The 21,303-nt window shown below is 40.1% G+C and overlaps 1 protein-coding gene across 2 annotated transcripts; it reads right to left on the bottom strand.

Annotated features, from left to right (window-relative positions):
* Positions 1 to 17,067: 17,067 nt before the first annotated feature.
* Positions 17,068 to 21,050, bottom strand: bbs5 (Bardet-Biedl syndrome 5). Of its 2 annotated transcripts, XR_013629584.1 has the most exons (13): positions 20,866 to 21,050; positions 20,667 to 20,749; positions 20,525 to 20,590; positions 20,387 to 20,436; positions 19,955 to 20,082; positions 18,861 to 18,996; positions 18,658 to 18,753; positions 18,394 to 18,456; positions 18,154 to 18,288; positions 18,008 to 18,091; positions 17,599 to 17,622; positions 17,356 to 17,508; positions 17,068 to 17,233 (listed from the first exon to the last, which is right to left on the bottom strand). XR_013629584.1 is itself a non-coding variant. In XM_058081997.2 (12 exons), the coding sequence occupies exons 1-12, from the start codon at positions 20,925 to 20,927 to the stop codon at positions 17,407 to 17,409; spliced, it is 1,029 nt and encodes a 342-aa protein (XP_057937980.1). In that variant the 5' UTR covers positions 20,928 to 21,050; the 3' UTR covers positions 17,068 to 17,406. The 2 variants fall into 2 exon arrangements, 1 of the variants encoding a protein (XP_057937980.1); XM_058081997.2 differs by having other exon boundaries at positions 17,068 to 17,508.
* Between the last annotated feature and the right edge of the window lie 253 nt (positions 21,051 to 21,303).

Raw genomic sequence — 21,303 nt, forward strand, 5'->3', positions numbered from 1 at the left:
ATTTTTATTTATTATTTTAGCTGTTTGAAGATGAACTCTATCAGCAAGTTGAAGTATTTGTGATTTTAGAAACAAGGAGTTAGTATGTTCTCTGTAGGCGGCATTATGAATTATCCTTACTGACCTTTTTTAGCCAGTGAAAATTGCTTTTATAGTTATTACCCCCATATTTCCACACAATAAGTAAGATATGGTGGAACCGGAGAGCAATAACGCTGGATGTTTAGCGTAAGAAATTTCAAGTTGCTCCAAAACAACAGCGCCACCATGTGGTGCATGCATCAGAAAAATAACAGCACAGACAACACAGTCGGAGTACACGTTTGAACACATTTCATCAGTTTGTCGGCAGCGGTTCAGGAATAGAATAGTTAGCGTCCACCAGTAATAAACTAGGCTTATTCTGTATCCGCACAGCAAAACAAATACCGGTACATTTTTTGGCACTCCCGGGGATGAAGCGAAGGGCAGCATCTGCTATTCAGTCACCTTGTTGAGTCGGCCAGGTGAAGCAGCAGATGTGTGTGAAGTCAAATTGCTCTTCAGTGATAGCGCTGCATTCATTCCCAGTGTGAGTGTCTGTCTTCCTCGCCGCCTTATATCGTATAGCGTGTCAACCGCTGGCTGTAGACTAAAAAACGTCCACTTAATCCAAACATGCGCAGCCTTAATGACCACCAAAGTGTGGTTTTGTGAATCACAGTGTAACGTAAGCTTTAAACAGAAAGCAGACCTAAAGTAGAGGTCTGAAATTGTAATGAGTAAGGCTTTCTGCCTGTGCAGAGACAGAGGGACTGAATTAGGACGGCAGAATTAGACATCGGGAGACAGTAATAGGACACGTTTAGCTGCGGTGCCCAGGAGGACGACTGCAGGGGAATTCGGCTCAATGTCTGGAACGTCTTTTTTTTTGGTTTGTTTTCAGCCGAGCTCGACGAGAAAAGAAACATCAGAGCTTGTTCTTTTTGTCCATGTGACATTTCTCCCCTTTGAGCGTTTGTATGTGTGTTATTAATATATACATTATTGTATTAGTATTTATTTATAACCATAATAATAAACTTCTTCCTCCTCCTTTTCGGTCCTGGTGAATTATGCCCCGTTACTATTTTATAGTGATGGTACAGTGCGTATTTTCATAAAATGCACTTACATGTGAACTTTTTATGAGGTAAAAAGTCATAATTATGAAATAAAAAGTCAAAATATGAGGTAAAAGTACAAAATGGAGATGAAATGCCATAATTGTGACATAAGAAACTAAAATGAAAAGATAAAAGGTCATCATTATATAAATGATGAAATAAAAAGATGAAATATGAGAAAAGTCCAATTTATGAGGTAAGTTCATCATTATGAGGTAAGAAGTAAAAAGTAAATGTAAAAAATAACTATGGTTGAAAATAATAAAATCAACAATAGTTATTAAATTAAAAAATAAAACAAAATTACAGGAAAAAGTAAACATTATGACATAAAATGCCACAATTATGACATGAGAAATTGAAATTACAATAAGAATTTCTAATGATGAAAGAATAATAATAATAATATGATATATGAATAATAATAATATTAATAATAACAATATATAATTAGTAATTATTATAATATAATATGATCTATGAATAATAATAATATGGCTGAAGTCAAAATGATGAGATAAAATTCATAATTATGACATAAAAGGTCACAATTTATTAAATAAAAAGTAAATGAAGAGATAAAAAGTCATACTTATGAGATAAGAAGTTGAAATTATTTGATAAAAAGTTGAAATCACGCAATAAAAAGTGAAAATTACGAGAAAAAGTTGGCATGACATTTTGTTTAGCTAGCTAATAGGATGCTAATAAAAAGGACACAATGTAATAAAATACTCATTAAAACTCCAGCAGGGTATTAAAGGGGACGAATTGTGCTCATTTTTACCCTTTGTATTGAGTTGTGGACTCCTATAGAGCAGCTACACACAATAACCCGCACGGAAAACTTTCTCGAGCTTCCAGAATCTGCACCTATTCCAGCTGTATTTCCATGGCACAAGAGGTGTGCTATGTGAAAGCACAATAAAAACTATTTAGAAGGTCATAAACACGTTTCCTTTTCCAACTATGAAAATATATTCCATTTCTAAATAGATGATTCCTAATGACAATGACCGTAGATACAATCGGCCCGGTGCGAGTGAGTTTGGTGTTTTTTGAAGTAACCTGCAACCAAGCGAAGAACAGAAAGACCCCATGGAGGCTAAAAAGTGAAGTGAAAGTGTTTTGTTGTGAAAGGTAAAGTGCAGTGAGGCGTTCAAGTGCTGCAAGGTGAAATCAGGGCGAAAGAGACAGATGGGCCTAACATCCTTTTGCTCTTTGCTTAAATGGATACTAAACAAATGCATTTCATGTTGTGCCTGTTTGTGTACACGTTTGATTCCGTGCGTTTGCGGCATCCTGGGATGGTTTCGACTCTGGTGTATCCTGGACCCTCATGAGGAAAAAGTGATGAATAATAATAAGCAGCAAGTGACAAATTCTATTATCTTTACTGTTCAAAATCGGTAAACTAAACACCGGAAGTGAATAAACTATCAGTGATTGCTGAAACACGGTCAAGAATTAAGCACCTACTGTTCTCGAACGTAACTTTGCCCGCCAAGACAACGCGCCATCTACTTGTGTTCATTGAGTACACTCTCCCACTCTCCAGACCCTCCATTGCACATCTCTGTTTACGCTCTCTGGCACAATGTGTGTCACATGGTCATACATCACCACAGCCGCCCCCCGCCCCCGCCCCCCTGCCCCCACCCCAAGCTGTTCACCACTTTCTTTTCCCCATCTGCTCCAAACCCAAGCCTCCTTCCTTGCGGCGCCCTCGAGAGATTCAAGACAAGGCAAATTTGTTACACTTGTCATCGGCCATCAGCCGAAGGCCAGGAAGTCACACAGGAATTCCGTGAAGTTACTTTTCCAAAGGACAAAGGAAGCGCGTGTTTGGGTTGAGATACGGGATGGGCATCATCACTCTGCAGTTACGTTCCTGTATCTCGTACTAACTAGTTTCCTTGTTGACCACGGCTGGTTGACCACACGCTGACACTAAACACGACCGAATCGATGGCTTTTGTTCTATAATGTTAATGTTCTATATTTGTGATCACTTTACAAAAATGTATGGTCATGTTTTTGAACATAATTCAAAATAGTTACATTATTTAAACATTGGGTTTTAATGTCATTCTACCCTTATGTCGCCACTTTACAATAAATATGATTGTGTGCATGATTTCTAAATATCTACATTATGTCATTCAAAGTTATGCTTATTTCAATTCACATTAGTGTTTTTTTTGTTTTTAATGATTACATATATTTTGTAATAAAACATATTGAAATAGTTGTGTTTATACATATGTTTTTTTCAATGCCGTCCTGAATAATTACATTCAAATATATTTTATTTCACATTTTTTAATTTGCAAATATTTCAATTAACCATGTTCCAGTTTTATTAATATTATGATATAAATATAATAGTTTTTTTTCATGAATATATGCAATATTTGTATTTACTTTATAAAGAGATTTTATTTTAATATACTAATGAAACATGTTTAATTATTATTATTATTATCATCATTTTATGTAATGCGTGTTGAAATAATTATAATTTTATATATATATATATATATGTATGTAATTTATAAATAATTATATTAATGAAATCAAATACAATACATTATTATTACATCATTATTATTAATTATATTATTATTATTACTGTATGCGTAGTAAAAGTGTTTACATAATAGTATTAGATCAATTCAGGGTGTACCCCGCCTCTCGCCCGAAGACAGCTGGGATAGGCTCCAGCACCCCCGCGACCCTTGTGAGGATAAGCGGTAAAAAAAATGAATGAATGAATAATAGTATTAAAACTTCAAATGTATTTGATCATATTTATTTCAACTGATCATGTTTGATTATTATGTCAATATAATGACACGTATTTACTGTCAGCCTACATCGGCATGGCCACTTGAGGAAGGCAAAATGAATAATGCTCCCACTTCCACCACACGCCGCTTTTTGATGAGCTATGCAAACTTTGTGCTGATGTGCGTCCTATCTGAACAGGAAGTATAGTATCTTTTCGCTGGAAAAACATTCCTCTGATTGAGAACACCAGATATACAACAAGGCACCGTGGCATGTCACGTAAATGAAGTGTAACAAATACATGCACTCACGCACACACACGAGGGGGGGTGGGGGGGTAAACACAACCTAAAGGAAGAGGGCGGGAGGACCTTGAGGTGGTGTTTTTCTCCACGCCAGAATGCTTATTCAGCTTGGTCCCTCTGCTGTGTCTGGAGGTGTGTGATCATGTTCCTTAGGGAATGTTTATTTCATCCAGTCACTCAACCTCTCGCCTTAAGCTTGCCGTTTTTTCGCTCAAGGTCGCTGCGGATATAAAGTGTTCTTTAGACGAACGGGCAAAAGAAGCAGAAACCCCAGTGGCGCGCTAACGTTGCATCCTCCATGATTCACGACGATCACCTTGACTGCTTCACTTCTCTGGTGGGACGAAGCAGGATGACAGAAGTCTCTTCAAGGGGACCTATCCTCATTTTACACTCTGAGTTGACTTGTGGTCTCCCACGGAGCAGCTACACACGAGAACCCGCGCAGAAAGCTTTCTAGATCTTCCAGAATCTGTACCTATGTCAGCTGTATTTCCTTGGATTTCCAAAACATTCATTCATTCATTTTCTACCGCTTTTCCTCATGAGGGTCGCGAGGGGTGCTGGAGCCTATCCCAGCTGTCTTTGGGCGAGAGGCGGGGTACACCCTGGACTGGTGGCCAGCCAATCACAGGGCACATATAGACAAACAACCATTCACACTCACATTCATACCTATGGACAATTTGGAGTGGCCAATTAACTTAGCATGTTTTTGGAATGTGGGAGGAAACCGGAGTACCCGGAAAAAACCCACGCATGCACGGGGAGAACATGCAAACTCCACACAGAGATGGCCGAGGGTGGAATTGAACCGTGGTCTCCTAGCTGTGAGGTCTGCGCGCTCACCACTCGACCACCGTGCCGCCCCGATTTCCAAAACAGTATGTTTTAAATTTATTCCACTCTGCTGCGATTGATCACATTTTTTTTTTGCATGAGTAGCCATGCCCCCCCCCCCATGTAGTCAAAATGGTACAATCTTGGTCATGTTGCATTTTCATACGATTCAACAGGCGAGATTGATCTTCTAATCAGACTCCTCCAAATCATGCATTCATTTACCGCTTATCCTCACGAGGGTCGCGTGGGGTGCAGGAGCCTATCCCAGCCAGCCAATCACAGGGCACATATAGACAAACAACCATTCACACTCACATTCATACCTATGGACAATTTGGAGTGGCCAATTAACCTAGCATGTTTTTGGAATGTGGGAGGAAACCGGAGAGCCCGGGAGAAAACCCACGCATGCACGAGGAGAACATGGAAACTCCACACAGAGATGGCCGAGGGTGGAATTGAACTTGGGTCTCCTAGCTGTGTGAGCCCCACACGCTAACCACTCGACCACCGTGCAGCCACTCCTCCGAATCAAATCATGGGAAAAGTCAGACTGGCCTGATCCTTTTTAACCACATCAAACTTGTTACACACAAAAGGCTTCGCTACACATCTTAAAATAAAGCTGATGTTGCAGTTAAAATGCGAGTGGCTCACATGGCTACGCTAGTGTTGCTAACGTTTGTGTCGTCCTGAATGTAACAATGTGTGTGTAAAGTACTTCTTGAAGGCACACACTCCATCTGAAGAAAAAAAAGCAGCTAATTAGCATTAAAGCTACACATTCCCTTGCTAACAACACAATTCCAATACACCATTAAAAGGACCAGTGAGACTTATTTTAAATTGTTGAAAAAACTCTAATGTGCAATTGTTAATAATGTTTTCTTAAGTACAACAGAAAGGGTTTTTGTGTTCGGTGAAATATCAATCGGGGCGATGTAGTCTTTGCTCGGTTTGACCTCCTTAGAGCGAGCATTGGAAAGACGGCAGTGACAAGCACCCCCCTCTGGATGACACCTCTTTGAATTTATTATTATTATTATTATTATTGGCCACAACCATACACAACCATTTTTGATCCAGTCTGGTTATATTTGAAATTCTTCCACATGGTCTATTGTGGCCTACACTTGTGTTTACTACTAATTATAAATGCAGAGCCTGAAGCCCGGGAATGCAAATAAATCAATTCAAGTGAAGTCTGCAGGGAACGATGTGTATTTATCTCTAAACATCGTCTGCAGACTTTCCCTCCCGTGAGCAAGAAAGTAAGAGAAATGATGAGAAGCAGCTGCACGACGCAGACACAATGGAAACAAAGCCACAGTACAGCGTGGAGCCAGAACGTGACAGCAGGTGACAGGGGATGATAGATGCTGTGTGGCGGCTGTGGCAGCGAAAGGGCTTGATAACCGGTAGCCAGTGGCAATGAAAGGATGATAAATGTCTTCCATTTAGAGTGGGAGGAAGACTTCCTTCCTTTTCAATGCTTCAACCTCTTCTGGTGCTCAGGAGCTCCATCACGTGTATTTATAGACACTTGACACATTTTGGTAAAAGAGGCTAATTATTCATACTTAAATACACTGCTTTCGGGCTCCTGTAGTCCCCGGGTACGGGGACCACTAGTGTGGTCTGAGTGACAGGAAGAAAAGCTCGGGGATACACTCATCACTCGCTTATTGCGGTTAATCGGTTCCGCACCGATTGTGAATTCACCATAACCTGTGTAGGTACGACATTCCAAAAAACGTTTTTTAACATAGAGCCCTCTACACATGAAATAACACCCCTATAGTCACCTTTACATTCGTATTGGCCAATATAGTAGACATAGTAAGAGAAAATAAGACATTGGGAGGGTTCCTTCTTGTGCTTTTATTTTACTTCCTGTTGTGTAACTAACTTCCTGTAACAACTCGTCATTGACACCTGGTTGCAATGTCTTTGAAAGCGTTTTCTGAATGCCTTATATTTGTATTTTACTTCATTTAGCCTTTTTTATAATTGACAATGCTTAATTTAAAAATATGTAATTTTTTTTACTAATAATAGGCCGCATTCAACCACAAAAAAATGATTTATGCGTTACCGTAAATTGCAGACTTGAGCACACCTGAAAAAAGCCGCGTCCATTAAATTTAAAAAGAAACAAAAATGGTGTCCATATAGGCCAAAGTAAAGCCAAAAGTGTCCACTGTGTAACATGGGATATTTACACAGAAAGCCGTACTATAAACCTTGCAATCCTACCTATACTCGATGTTCCCAGTGTCACTCTGATAACTGAGACGTCATTACTGCGGTTCAGGCAGTCAAGCCAAAGCTGTAGTAATTCCACCCTTCAGCAAACTTACTTAATATTTGTCAGATCAAAACACGATCACAGCATAAGACTACAAAACGTGACAAGTAGCACTTATTTGTGAATCTGCACTCTAAGCATTACGGGAAATGTAGTTCTTTTAGCGTAAACAAACCTAATCTACTACAATCTGCAAGGTATTTTACATGTCTTTATATAACTACACGCAGTAACAACTCATAAAAATATGTTCTTAATGTATTCTTAGTTTCTAACTAATAATTTCTGTTGATTTCTGTTAATACTTGGGTTGTTTATATTGTTTATTTTTCTATATTGTGTATTTTGTACTGCTTAACTGACTCTGTACTCTTGCTGCTGTGCAATACAAATTTCCCCACTGAGGGACGAATAAAGGCACATCTTAATCTTAATATTAATCTCTTAATCTTAAATTACAAAATGTCATAAATACATTTACCTACATAAAACAATTGTAAATGCATATAAAGAAGAAACTAAAGGTGAAAAAATGAACATTTAAGATTACTTCTGCCTTCATTGAAGACCTGATTCTTGAAGTGAGCGTTCCCAAAGACACATTGTGACAGCGAGACACCACACGGACACCATTTTCCTGTTTTGCCGTGAGCTGTTTCTTGACTTCAATCATGTTTTCCACCTTAAGAACCCAAAATGAAGCCAAAGAAAGTTTCAAGTGGCAGCCTTTTGATAAAGAAGGTGCAAAAACACAATTGAATTGAACTGAAAGAAATAACTCATGGCAAAACAGGAAGGTGGTGTCTTTATTTATCCCTTTCAGTCACCATTTATATGCATTCAGATTCATTTTCTACATGTAGAGTCGGACCTTCTGGGTTCCATTAATGACGCTAAGCACGATTCCATGCTGTGTTTTATTACATATAAGCAATTTGACCGTGTGTGTTCCACTGACAAAAAAACTAATTTTTTGTGTTCTACAGCGTTTATTTTTATCCATATTTTAGTGCCTCAGAGAGCAAATGTTTTAATGTCTTGATGCAGGAAATCCTTTTTTTTTTTCCCAAACCGTCATCCATTTTTAAAGGCAGCCCACTTATCCAGCAACTTTAAACACACCTAATTTACCGCGGTCCAACCTGCACACACAGCGCCGGTAAGACTGCTGCAGCCTTTTCTCGACATCACATCCTGTTCTATTATTTATGCCCTCAGACCCTGTGTGCGGCTCTGTGTTGTTGTAATTTTTTTTTTTCCTTCCTTCACTCCAATGTGCAGTCAGTTGTCTTTCATCATGCGCACCGTGCAAAATGGCAACATCTCAGCTCGCCCGCCTGGATGCAGTTGCCATATTCATTCCCTCTGCCGCTCCTGGGATGAATCAGGTGGAAGGTAATTCCCCCGAGCTCGCTCGCATTCATTTCCACACTTCCTCCCCGTTCCCTCGTTTGTTGACGTAATACTCCGCTTCCGCATCGTCCTCGCTTGGATGGATTCTTGCGGATTCGTCATAAAGTCTGGAAGTGCAATCAGCGGGGAGGCACGGACAGACGGATTCTCTTGAAGACGTCGCCATATGGGGGCTGCCTGAGGGCCAGATATTTGTTTTACGCGCTGATGCTGGGATGTTGGAAGGGGATTTAGGGCCCGAATGCAGTCATGATAAGCTTTACAGGATATACCAATATAGACAGCGTTGGAACAATAACAATGTATACTACACAACACAGCAAATGGCGCTAAGGAGAAAAAAAGGCCTCTCAGCTAGGAGACCCGAGTTCAATCCCACCCACGGCCATCTCTGTGTGGAGTTTGCATGTTACCCCTTTGTATGCGTGGGTTTTCTCCGGGTACTCCGGTTTCCTCCCACGTTCCAAAAACATGCTAGGTTAATTGGCCACAGGTATGAATGTGAGTGTGAATGGTTGTTTGTCTATATGTGCCCTGTGATTGGCTGGCCACCAGATGTACCCCATCTCTCGCCCGAAGACAGCTGGGATAGGCTCCAGCATGCCTGCAACCGTCGTGAGGATAAGCGGTAGAAAATGAATGAATGAATGAATAATAATAAGCAGCAAGTGACAAATTCTATTATCTTGCAGTCTGCAGTCTGGAAAAAAAGACATAGCCTCGGCTTTATTTTGAATTATCGCCACCTAGAGGACTGGAGTGGAATAGTAGGGATCACAACATACGACACAGGCATAATTTGTATGAAAGTTTTTGTCCATTCATTCATTTTCTACCAGGGTGTACCCCGCCTCTCGCCCAAAGACAGCTGGGATAGGCTCCGGCATTCCCGCAACCCTCGTGAGGAAAAGTGGTAGAAAATGAATGAATGAAGGATCCTCAGAAGGGTCGCAGGGGGTGCTGGAGCCTATCCAGGCGGGGTACACCCTGGACTGTTGGCCAGCCAATCACAGGGCACATATAGACAAACAACCATTCACACTCACATTCATACCTATGGACAATTTGGAGTCGCCAATTAAACTAGCATGTTTTTGGAGGAAACCGAAGTAAACCCACACATGCACAGGGAGAACATGCAAACACACAGAAATGGCCGAGGGTGGGATTGAACTCAGGTCTCCTCGCTGTGAGGTCTGCGTGCAAACCACTCGACCGCCATGCAGCCGTAGTCCAACTCCACTTCATTCGAAAAATAACGCCAATAAAAGTGCTTCCAAAACAGGTGCAAACCTTCTGTTCGGTGGTGTTCTCCAGCCAAGGTCGCGTCTGAGGAGGGAGGATAACAACAAAAGAAGGCCAAACAATCGTGGAAGATACAAGCTATAATCACGCAGACCTTGGCGCAGACAAGAGACAGAGAGTGTGGCAAAAGAAGAAAATCAGACAAGGTGGAGAGGGACAAAAAAAGACGCGGAGGGAAGAAGAGATGACAGGGTTGGAAAATGTTGGTGTTTTAGAACAATGGGGAAGAACACGAGCGTGAAAAGACCAAAGGAATAGGATTTGGTTTGTGTACGCCACAAGAAAATGAGGCCAAATGGAGAAAAGCCTCTCTCTGGGTTTCTTCATGACGGACTCTCGCTGGAGGGCTTTAATAAGATGGAGGTTGGAAACCCACCCTCAACATCCTGTCTTCATGTGGATCACTGGTCTGAGAAGATGAAGAGACGACTTGTCTGAAGAAAAGTGGATTCAGAGAGACATCATACTTTGCGGAGACATCTGGATTGGTCCACGGAACAGAAATACTACGATTATCTTTCACCTTGTTAGACACTGTGTGTGTGTGTGTGTGTGTGTGTGTGTGTGTGTGTGTGTGTGTGTGTGTGTGTGTACATTTTGTGAAGCCTCACCTTCCGAGCTGAGCGCCGTAATGAGCAGAGCCAATTGTTGTGTACAATCAGCACATCAGTAGTAGTTAATGGTAGTATAGTCACTTCATTACCACTACCGCAACCACAACATTGGTTCTATTGCTGCTGTGTTGTTCATGATGAATGACTTTCTCATGCACTCCAAGTCATTATTAAAGTTGTCACATTTCAGAAATTACTGTGTGCGACTATCGGGACCCAAAAGTGGGTCGTGGATCCATTCTAGGTGGGTGTCAGTCATAAATGTTAATATTCATTCATTCATTCATTCATTCATTTTCTACCGCTTATCCTCACGAGGGTCGCGGGGGTGCTGGAGCCTATCCCAGCTGTCCCGAGAGGGGGGTACACTTTGGACTGGTGACCAGCCAATCACAGGGCACATAAAGACAAACAACCATTCACACTCACATTCATACCTATGGACAATTTGGAGTGGCTAATTAACCTAGCATGTTTTTGGAATGTGGGAGGAAACCGGAGTACACGGAGAAACATACCCGGGGAGAACATGCAAACTCCACACAGAGATGGCCGAGGGTGGAATTGAACTCGGGTGTCCTCGCTGTGAGACCTGCGCGCTAACCACTTGTCCGCCGTGCAGCACGTTAATATTTTACATGCCAAAATGTTTGAGATGTTTGATTTAAATGTAAAATTAGGCCATATTTTAGTCATGTATATTGTATGATATACATTCATTACACGCTTGTCAGTGAAAAATTACATTTTTTTTGGTCTTATTTAGTGCAATTTTGCTATTTAATTTTCATTTATGCACAATTTGTATGCATGCTGTTGTGTTCTTCTTCTTTTGACCCCGACGGCGAGGTACGGTGTACCTGTTTTTGAATACTTCTCAGTAAACATACAATGAAAATGAAAGACACATATTTTATTATTAGATATTACATGAATTTGCTGTGTTTTACATCGGTTTTAGCATCTTTAAAATACTTGTGAAAGTTATTTGAGAATTGTATTGACTTATTGAACACGCATAAGAACTAAATAAGGGCCTTTCTGTCTGGGCTTGGGGGAGGTGTGAGCTCCACTGTCCTACTTGTGACTGTGTGTCCAGAAGATGTTGAGCCTGCCGTGTTAGCGTGATGAATAAATTGTTTCCCGAGGCTTTTTATAGCGTCGATAAATATTCATCTCGCCGCTGCGGTGCAGTGCAAAGCTATTGATGAGCGGAGCGAGGACGAGTACGCCGGAATCATGCGAGCAATCAGGCCTCATCGTGATTCCAATGGCCGCAGCCACCAAAAGTCTCCTGACTGATTTCACAGCTCAACGACAAGGAAGACGTCATGCTGGTGCCGCTTGCGCTGTTCTCATACTGATGAGATTGTGAAGTCGAGTCCAATACAGACGGAAGAATCCAGCAAGTAGCCAGACAGCAGTGCCAGTATGCCAGGTAGTCCGGCTCAAGCCTCCACAGTGTGTCACGGGGGCTGAAAGTGGAGTTTTTTTTTTAATACAATGAAACATGACAGGAATCCAAGCTCTTGCTTTTTGTCTTGTGAAATTTCTCCTCCTTTCCTGTCGACATCCTTCTGTTTCTGACTCCCTCGCCTGCTCGCTTTTTCTCTCCATCCCTCCTCCTCTCCGGGGAAAAGGAGTTAAAGGCATAATACTCGAAGTACTTGAGCGTGGAGCGTTCCTCTTGAATGCTAAGCAGTGTTACCCAGCAGCACACTGCAGCAGACGACTTTTCACTACTTGGGGGAAACCCACTGAATGCTGTTGTGACAGCACAGTGTATGTTGCTCTGTGCAGAATAACGCTTATGAACAAGCATGTTGCACAACACGGCAGCGACAGAACCTGTGTTGTCATAGCAGCACGGCACGTGCATGACTTTCACACCTACGGTAGCCATTTTAAAGCGCCAACAGTTGCTATACTAGTAATGTGTAACATGACACTGTTAACAACAACAACATTTTTACAGATTTTGGAATTTTGGAACATGGTAATGGTAATGGTAATGGTAATGGTAATGGTAATGGTAATGGTAATGGTTTTATTTCATTTGCATCAGATTACAATTGAATACATCCCATAATCAGTTCCCAGTTCCACATGTCCAAAAAGAGTAGGAAGAAGAAAAGCTTATTAAATCCTACCCCTCCATCTGGTACTTTTACAATCACTAACTGTTACATTTGTTCACTTCCTGCTTTCCATAATACAGTTTAAGGTTTTTTGGGTTTTTTTTTATAATGCACCTCGTACCGAAGTAGGAGGTGATATGAGCATCCAATACCATAATGGGTACCATAGTAAGTGCCAATATAGTGATATATATAGCACATCATGACTGGTTCAAGACTCTTCATCCTTGTATTTAGCAAACATCAACTGCTTGTATTGTTTCTTGAATTGGCTCATCGCTGTGCATTGTTTGATTTCCTTACTCAATCCATTCCATAGTTTGATTCCACATACTGAAATGCTATGGCTTTTTAACGTAGTCCTAGCATAGAAGTCCTCTCTTGTAGAGAAGTATAGGATGACATTTTTAGCTAATTGGTTATTTTTAGCCTTATGTATTATTTTAGCTGTTTGAAGATTAACTATATATTTAAGTACACTTTTAACCGATTAATGTGAATATTATAACTCAATAAATACCAAATGTTATCTTTTAATCACTTGTAGTATAAACAAATATGGATTGACACATTAGGGTGCAACTTAAAACGTATAGTAAATGACAAAACACACAAATAGCGCGAAAGATTCATTCAAAGGATACACAATTATTAGATTGACTGCGTTGTATACGCATGCGCGGTGGCGATGAGGTGTCAGAACTCACGTGCATGAAGGCACACGTGCCGTGCCACTCGTACTGCCGCTGTGTTGTCATCGTTGTCGGTTGGCATATCACTCACGTCGAGGGTCACCAAATGTGGAGATGTGATTCACAACCAGACAGAAGGCGAGGATGAAGTGGAGACTCTCCGCCGAACAACAAGCAACGACGAGGATAAGTGGTGACTCTCCGCCGAACAACAAGCAACACAACACTTGTTGCTAACAGCAATCACGTGACCCGGAAAAGGAAGTGGCGACTCTCTGCCGAACAACAAGCAACAACTACTTGTTGCTAACAGCAGTCACGTGACCCGGAAACGGAAGTGAAACCTAATAAAAACAATGCTAGTTCAAATTGTAACCTGAATTCACCACGCTAACGTCAGATTAGATTTATTTTTATTATTATTTATGCTGTTTGCTAGTATTTTTGAGCCAGTATTTGCATTAATTTGCATTTTGCCGTGAACACCTTCATATTTTTGCCCTAAGGTTATCATACCGTCAGTATCTCATACTGGCCCAATAATAACAACATAATAATATTGATAATCATAATAATAACACTGGTAACTCAACTCTGAACCTCCAACGTCACATCCTGTCCACCACACATTCGTCTCCCCTTCAAGGTAAACTGTCTCAAATGGTTACATATATTATATATACATATTTACATATACTATAATGCAATGTGACTATGGGTGTTATTTCATGTCTAGCTGGCTCTTTATAAAGAAGGAATCCTATTTCTGGAACCAATTAACGCCAATAAAGGAGAGGTTACTGTATATGTATGCTATGTTATAATGAAAGGTCATTTTAAAAGGAGTTCCCAGGCTACTAGGGACAAATATGACTGTTAGATCATCATTAAAAGTCACTTTTGTATGATGGAGGACCTTTAAAGGACAGATCATGTGTATATAATAACTGATAATAATACTCATTCGATTTGTTGACACTTGTAGAAGCTTTAGCCGTTTAAAGCTAAAATGAACGCTCCTCTTGGGTGACAAAACTGTGACAAACACGCTTGGCTGTCGTGACTCAGATTCGCTGTAATGCTTCCAAAATCCCAACCATCGCACACACAAATACAACATTTCATGTGGATGCCGCGCTGCCTACACTGTTTCTATTTGAGCTGCAGGAGGAAGCGCAGTGATTACAGTGTGTTCACGTGTGCAATTAGCGGGGAAACAACAGTAAAGCTCGGGTTTTTAATTGCACATAACAGACGTGTCAGTGGAACACATTCACACAGCACGGCCTCTTGGCATTGTGACAGAATCTGGGCATAAACATTTCATGAAACTGTAGGGGACGGCGTTTGCCAGCTTTTAAATGTTTAAATATTGCTATTTTTTCCCGTTAAGGGCAGGAAGTGAACGTTTCCTGTGGTGATCCCTGCCGTGTCGCTGGTCTACTTCCTGTTGCCCTGACCGCGACTATCTCCCAGAGGCATCGACGGCGTTGATGTCAGTGTGATGTAAGAGCCAAAAGCTGATAAACGGCCTAACACAAACTGTGGTGTAACATTTAGGAACAGGAAGCCTGAGGAAAATTGAAGGAAAAATAAACATATTACATAAAAACATAAGTTACATTAAAAAATTACATTAAAAAATAACAAATTTATGATAAAAAAAGTTTTACATTCACGTTAAAAAAGTAAATTTACAAGAAAAACATTGTAAATTTACATTTATGACAATAGTTGTACATTTACAAGAAAAACATAAATTTATGACTATTCTAGTAAGTTTGCAACTTTTGCCGAAAATTACAATTCATGAGAATAAAGTTGTAATTTTCCAAGAAAAAAATCATAAATTGTACATTTACAATACAGTCGTACATTTACGTCAAAGTGATAGATTTACAAAAAAGTCGTAAATTGACTAGAAACAAGTTACATGAGAAAAAAGTTGTAAATTAACGAGAATAAAGTTGTTCATTTATTACTGTAGTCGTAAATTTGCAAGAAAACATGAACCAAAGTTACGTTATTACTGTATATTAATATACTATATTCTTGTAAATTTACAAAATTTTCTGGCAAAATCAGAAGCAATTGTAATGTATCAAAATAAATTGTAAGTTTACAAGAAAAAAATTATGACTTTACAAAAATAAAGTCATAAATTTACATAAAAAATTGTTTACAAAAAATAAAATTGTAAATTTATGGGGGGAAATCTGAAATTTACAAAATAGTCGTAAATGTACAAAAATAAAGTGTAAATCTACAAGAAAAAAGTTATATATTACAAGAATGTAGTCATACATTTATGAGCATGAAGTCAGAGGGAAAATAGAGCATCACTCTAGAATAGAGTCATAAATTTCCGAAAATTAAGTTGTAAATTTATGACAAAAAACTTTGTATCGTTAAAAAAAACCCTACAAATTTTACTACTTTTCATTTCTATTAGTGGCGCTGACGACCAATTTTTGTGGCTAGCGCTATATAGTGTCTATATAGTGTCTATATAGTGTCTATATAGTGTCTATATAGTGTCTATATAGTGTCTATATAGTGTCTATATAGTGTCTATATAGTGTCTGCATCACCAGTTAACCACCCTCAACGTTCATTATTGTTTTTAAACGCCAACAGTATGTAAATATGGTTTAATGAGTTCATCCCTGACGATGCTGTGACAGGGAGGAAGGCGCCAGGACTCCAAAGATGGAGGTGACTTTTGTGGTTTGATCTCCAGTTTAGTAGCATCTTAATAAACAAGCAGGACTGACATAGATGTCACTTGACAGCCAGCGCCCACTCACACACACTCTCTGTGTCGTTTTCTCACACTTATTTTCACACTCCTAAGCCCCTCTCTTGACAGATACCCAGCCACATTCACACAAGCTAAAATTGGATGGAAGAAACCCCTTAAAAGGAAAATATTAGGAAATTAATTGTCATACAATGTATGTATAGTACGTACAGTAGAATATGTGTCTGTGTGTAAACAAAAAAAACTACCAGAAGAGACAAGTGCATGTCAAGGCCTCTATGGGAACAGAAATAAAGAAAATAAGCAACAAAAAAGCCTAAATTAAAGCTGTTGTTCACACACCCAGAATAAAAAAGGACAACATGATGGCCTTCTGGTGGATACTTCTGCTGACACTCAGTGCAATGTCTCCCTCTAGCGGCAATGCCTGGTACTGCAGCACCCATCTCTTTACGGTAGTCTTGCTTATGCTTTGCAGCATTTATAAAAATAATCATGTCAACATGCAATATTGTATACTCGTGTACTGTAAGTCATACTACGTGGAAGTATGCTAATATTTATTTCATTAATTAATTTTCATTGATGTAGATTGGCCTTTTCCCAGAAAGTCAACCTTTCTAGCAAGATGATATAAGAATATTCGTATCTGCATAAATGGACAAAAGTGAATTTCCCCACTCCCAAGCACTGCTGAAGTGCCTTTGAGTAAATCCTAGTAGGATGCAGACCCCGAATTCAAACACATATGACTTCCGATCCCAATTCTGTGTATTTCCATACATCATACTACATCTTTTTTTTTTTTTTTACAATAAAACAGGCCAGATTCATAATTACTATAATAAAAGCTATCATTGCTATGCAAAATGTTTGTCCTTTATCATCACAGTACCTACAAAGAGCAGGCATGGGAAGTCCTGCCATATGAGCAAACTAAAAAATAAATATATTTTCAAAGTTGCTAAGGAAAACTCCCGCAGTCACTTTATGAGGGAGTTGAGGAGGCCCCAAAAGTGACACTCTCAGAAAAGAGGGCACCCATTGAGTGGTTCCCCACCCCAGGAGATGGAATGAACACTCCCAGTCATTTCAGCTCATGACTTCCCAGAGTCCTTGAAGAGTAAATCCATCCTTCAGCTTTTCAATGGCGAGGCCCAGCTCCTCGGAAAAAACTGGTTCTCGGTCTTGTTGCTTAAAACACCAAAGGACACACTTCCACATTAGTATGACATCCTGTACCACAGCACATGAATTATTACCGCTGTTGTTGCGTGACCTCACCTTGTTGCCATCAGCAAAGTAGGCCTGTGCGCAAGCAACGACATGTTTTAGTAAAGGAAAAGGAAAGCATACGGATACACTTTAAGGCTGTATGAAGTCATCATATTACGAGAAGGAAATTTAAGAAAATGGAAATATGAAAAAGAAACAGTAAAAACGGAGCAAAGAAGAGAGCAAAGTTCGGGGGGAGCGATCTGGAATATTACGTTTTCACTTCAAAAATGTTGATTTGGGGGGACAAGTCATTTATTTAGGGGGGAGTGTTTGCCCACCCCCAGGTTGAGTTCCCATTACGCGTGAAGTGACATCAAATGTGATGGGACAATGAATACAAAAATCTACATGCTGGTTCAGATGCTCATATTAAATAGAGGTTGCTGGTCAGATTGCCGAACAGAAAAACACTCACAGTGAAAGCATCCGTCTGCTCATCAGGCTCAATTTCCACGTCATCAGGAGGCTGATCCAGTGTCACTTCTTCCAGCGGTAGCGGCTGCAATTAAAACAATAATCACTATTGCAACCATTTTTTGTTTATAGTTTATATTTCATAACCTTTTCTTCCATTTCGTAGTCCACTCCAAAGATGGGGTTGGCAGAGAACACCTTATGAAGAGAGTTGATTTCTTTGAGAGCATCCTGAAGCTTGTCCACAGGGTCGATCTTAAACCCCAGCACGTAGCCGCCGCTCTATGAACGTTACATACAAGTACAGTACAGTACAGTACAGTACAGTTTATTATCTACTAGCTAGACAACAAAACAGGCGAACCCGTCCTTGAAGCAAAAACTCACCTGGCGGGAACTCTCGATCACCAAAGCCAAGCCAAATTTGGAGTCTCTTATTCGGATGGACCACTTTCGGCGTACACGTTTGAACAATAAATACAGAAAAAAAATCCCAATTAGAAAGAATGACATTATAATGTTGTGAAATTACAGTATAATAAGTACAATAAAGTATAATATAAGGTTGAAGCATTTCTTTAGTTGTGCTCCTTACACATGTCACATTATGTAAGTAATGTAAGTAGTGTAAGTAACCACAATCACACGTACAATCTGGAGGTAAGGAATGCTGACATTGAAGCTCTCGTTCATGTTGGCGTGCCAGACTATCCGCACGTTGGTGATGAAGAAGGTTCCCAGGTTCCCCTAAAAGATAGCATTCAAACATTAAAGCATACAATGATTGATTATTGTAATTCTGACATAGGCTAAAAAAAAAAAGTGAACATGCATTTCAGGGTTAAAACACGTACCTGATCGCTGGACAAATTCCAGACACCGTTGATTTTGTCATAAACTTGCTCCTTCGGTAAGAGTCTCAGGTTTTTGTTTTGAATGAGCGCTGCTCGCAATTTGAGGTCTCTGTACATTTTAGACGTTTCATAGGCCCTGGAAGAAAAACACCCCCGATTAAAAGTATGGTAATGGTAATGGTAATGGTAATGGTAATGGTAATGGTAATGGTAATGGTAATGGTAATGGTAATGGTAATGGTAATGGTAATGGTAATGGTAATGGTAATGGTTTTATTTCATTTGCATCAGATTACAATTGAGTGCATCCCATAATCAGTTCCCAGTTCCACATATCCAAAAGGAGTAGGAAGAAGCAAAGCTTATTAAATCCTACCCCTCCATCTGGTACTTTTACAATCAGTGACTGTTACATTTGTTCACTTCCTGCTTTCCATAATACAGTTAGTTTTTTTTGTTGTTTTTTTTTAAATAATGACCATACAATGACATTATGTGTACCATAGTAAGTGTCAATATAGTGATATATAGTATGTATTTGATATGGGGAATTATGACATCATACCTATGAAACCAGTCAAATTAAAAAGATAATAATAATTTTAATGTTCTGATGAGGTGAAATGACCCATACTGTGCAGGTGAGCAATTCAAACGCTCCTATTTCTTCATCCCTGTGACTGGAACAGACTGTTGTAGCTTTCCGAGGAAGACAATTCACATGGTAATTACGCCAAATGTTCCGTGATGAGAGGGGGGAAAAAAAAGAACACCCTAAAAACCTCATCAGCCGCCTGAAACGGCAGCGACGCAACATTTGAAAAGTGCAGGTTTATCGGTGACCTTTGTGGCGTTACACAGTGTCTGTCCTAACACAGTGCACCTCGCTGGGCCACACCGGGTGGCTTCTCCCACTCTATACTAAGCTTTTCCTGATCTCCGTAGCGGCACACTGGGCGCTCAGAGCATGTGTCCAAATATAGTGCATGTTGCTGGGCTACAGGATGTGGCTCCCTCTGCTCCATGCTCTTGACAACTCATAGCTATTATGTGGTAAGCTAAATCATCTGTGGAGCATTCCCTCGCTGGGTTACCTGTGCACAGCAATGACGGAAGTAAAGAGCCGAGGACTTCCTGGAACCACATTGGTGAAGATGAACTCAAATCTGGTGTTGTTGGACTTGGTCAGGATGTACAGGGCTTCGGTTTGGCCTCTGAGTTTCTGGAAAAAAGATTGCAAGTAAACGTCAGCAAAACAGCAAAATGGGATTCACCAGAACCAGGCAACAAAGCTCAAAGACTGAGCTCAAAGTCTGCCCAGCGTGATGCACTTTTTATTTTCCACAAGAGAATATTGGGGTTTTTTAAAATGGTTGCTTAAAGTAGCCAGTATCATAGTTTGGTCCGGAACCACGTGACCACCATGAATGAAGGATTAGTGCGACCTGGTTCTACAACGCATAAACGTAAGATTCATTTTACAGTATATACATTAAATAAATTAGTCTAAAAATGACAGAACTCACCGAGTAGGCTGTCCTTGTTGTGATGTTTAAAATGGAGTTGTAACCTACAGCTGCAATGAAAATTAAGTTATTGATCGTAGTGATTAAATCCAAAAGAATAGATACCTGTATTGCTTTTTAAAATGTAAAACTACTCACACAAATTGACTCTAGGTAGCGCCAATGAGTGCCAAATAATCCTCAGGTTTGTCACCAAAAGTCGTCCTAGGAAAATCTAATTAGCATTTTTGATAGACATGTAAAAAGTTAACAGTAGTTTATCGTTTGAAGCGTTGACTACCTCGATCGCCGTTATTTCCTTTCGTGTCCTCGATGGAGTCCAGGCAGTCGATCAGAACTTCTCCGGGTCGATTTTTCATCTGCCTGTATGAGAATTGGAGTGATATTTCAGTGTAATATAAAATGTGTATTAAAAAGACCGACGAGCTTGGCTAATACTTGGTGGGCTAATGGTTAGCTAGGCTAGGTGTGTAACCTACTGAGCTGTTATGTCGAATCGAACGTCTCTGTCCTCCCAAAGAGCATCTAAAACCGATGCCATGACCGAAAGTTGTCTCTCATACGAACGTTGTTTAGTGTGGATAAAAAACAACTGTCTAAGTCTAAACGGTCTAAGTCGCTAGCAGATCTTATTATCTGAGAAGCTTCTACTGAGCTACAATCCCCATGGCAACCAGTATTGTGACATTCACGAACGAACCGGTTCTTTTGAACGACTCATTTGAAATGAAAGATGGAAACCGAGTCGCAGGTGGGAACGCCCCCCCCGCCCCCCCCGCCCCCTCCGTCTCCCCGGCGTGGTGCTTACATAAAACGAGTTAAGCCCAGGCCGACTTCTTAAATATTAATAAATATAAAAATTAGCCAAATGAGCCAGTTTTCTGAACGGTTCTTTGAAAGGAACGGTTCACCAAGAT

This window comes from Doryrhamphus excisus, linkage group LG12 (genome assembly GCF_037039965.1).
Source record: "Doryrhamphus excisus strain RoL-2023G ecotype Guam linkage group LG12, RoL_Dexc_Guam_v1.1, whole genome shotgun sequence".
Lineage (NCBI taxonomy): Eukaryota > Metazoa > Chordata > Actinopteri > Syngnathiformes > Syngnathidae > Doryrhamphus > Doryrhamphus excisus.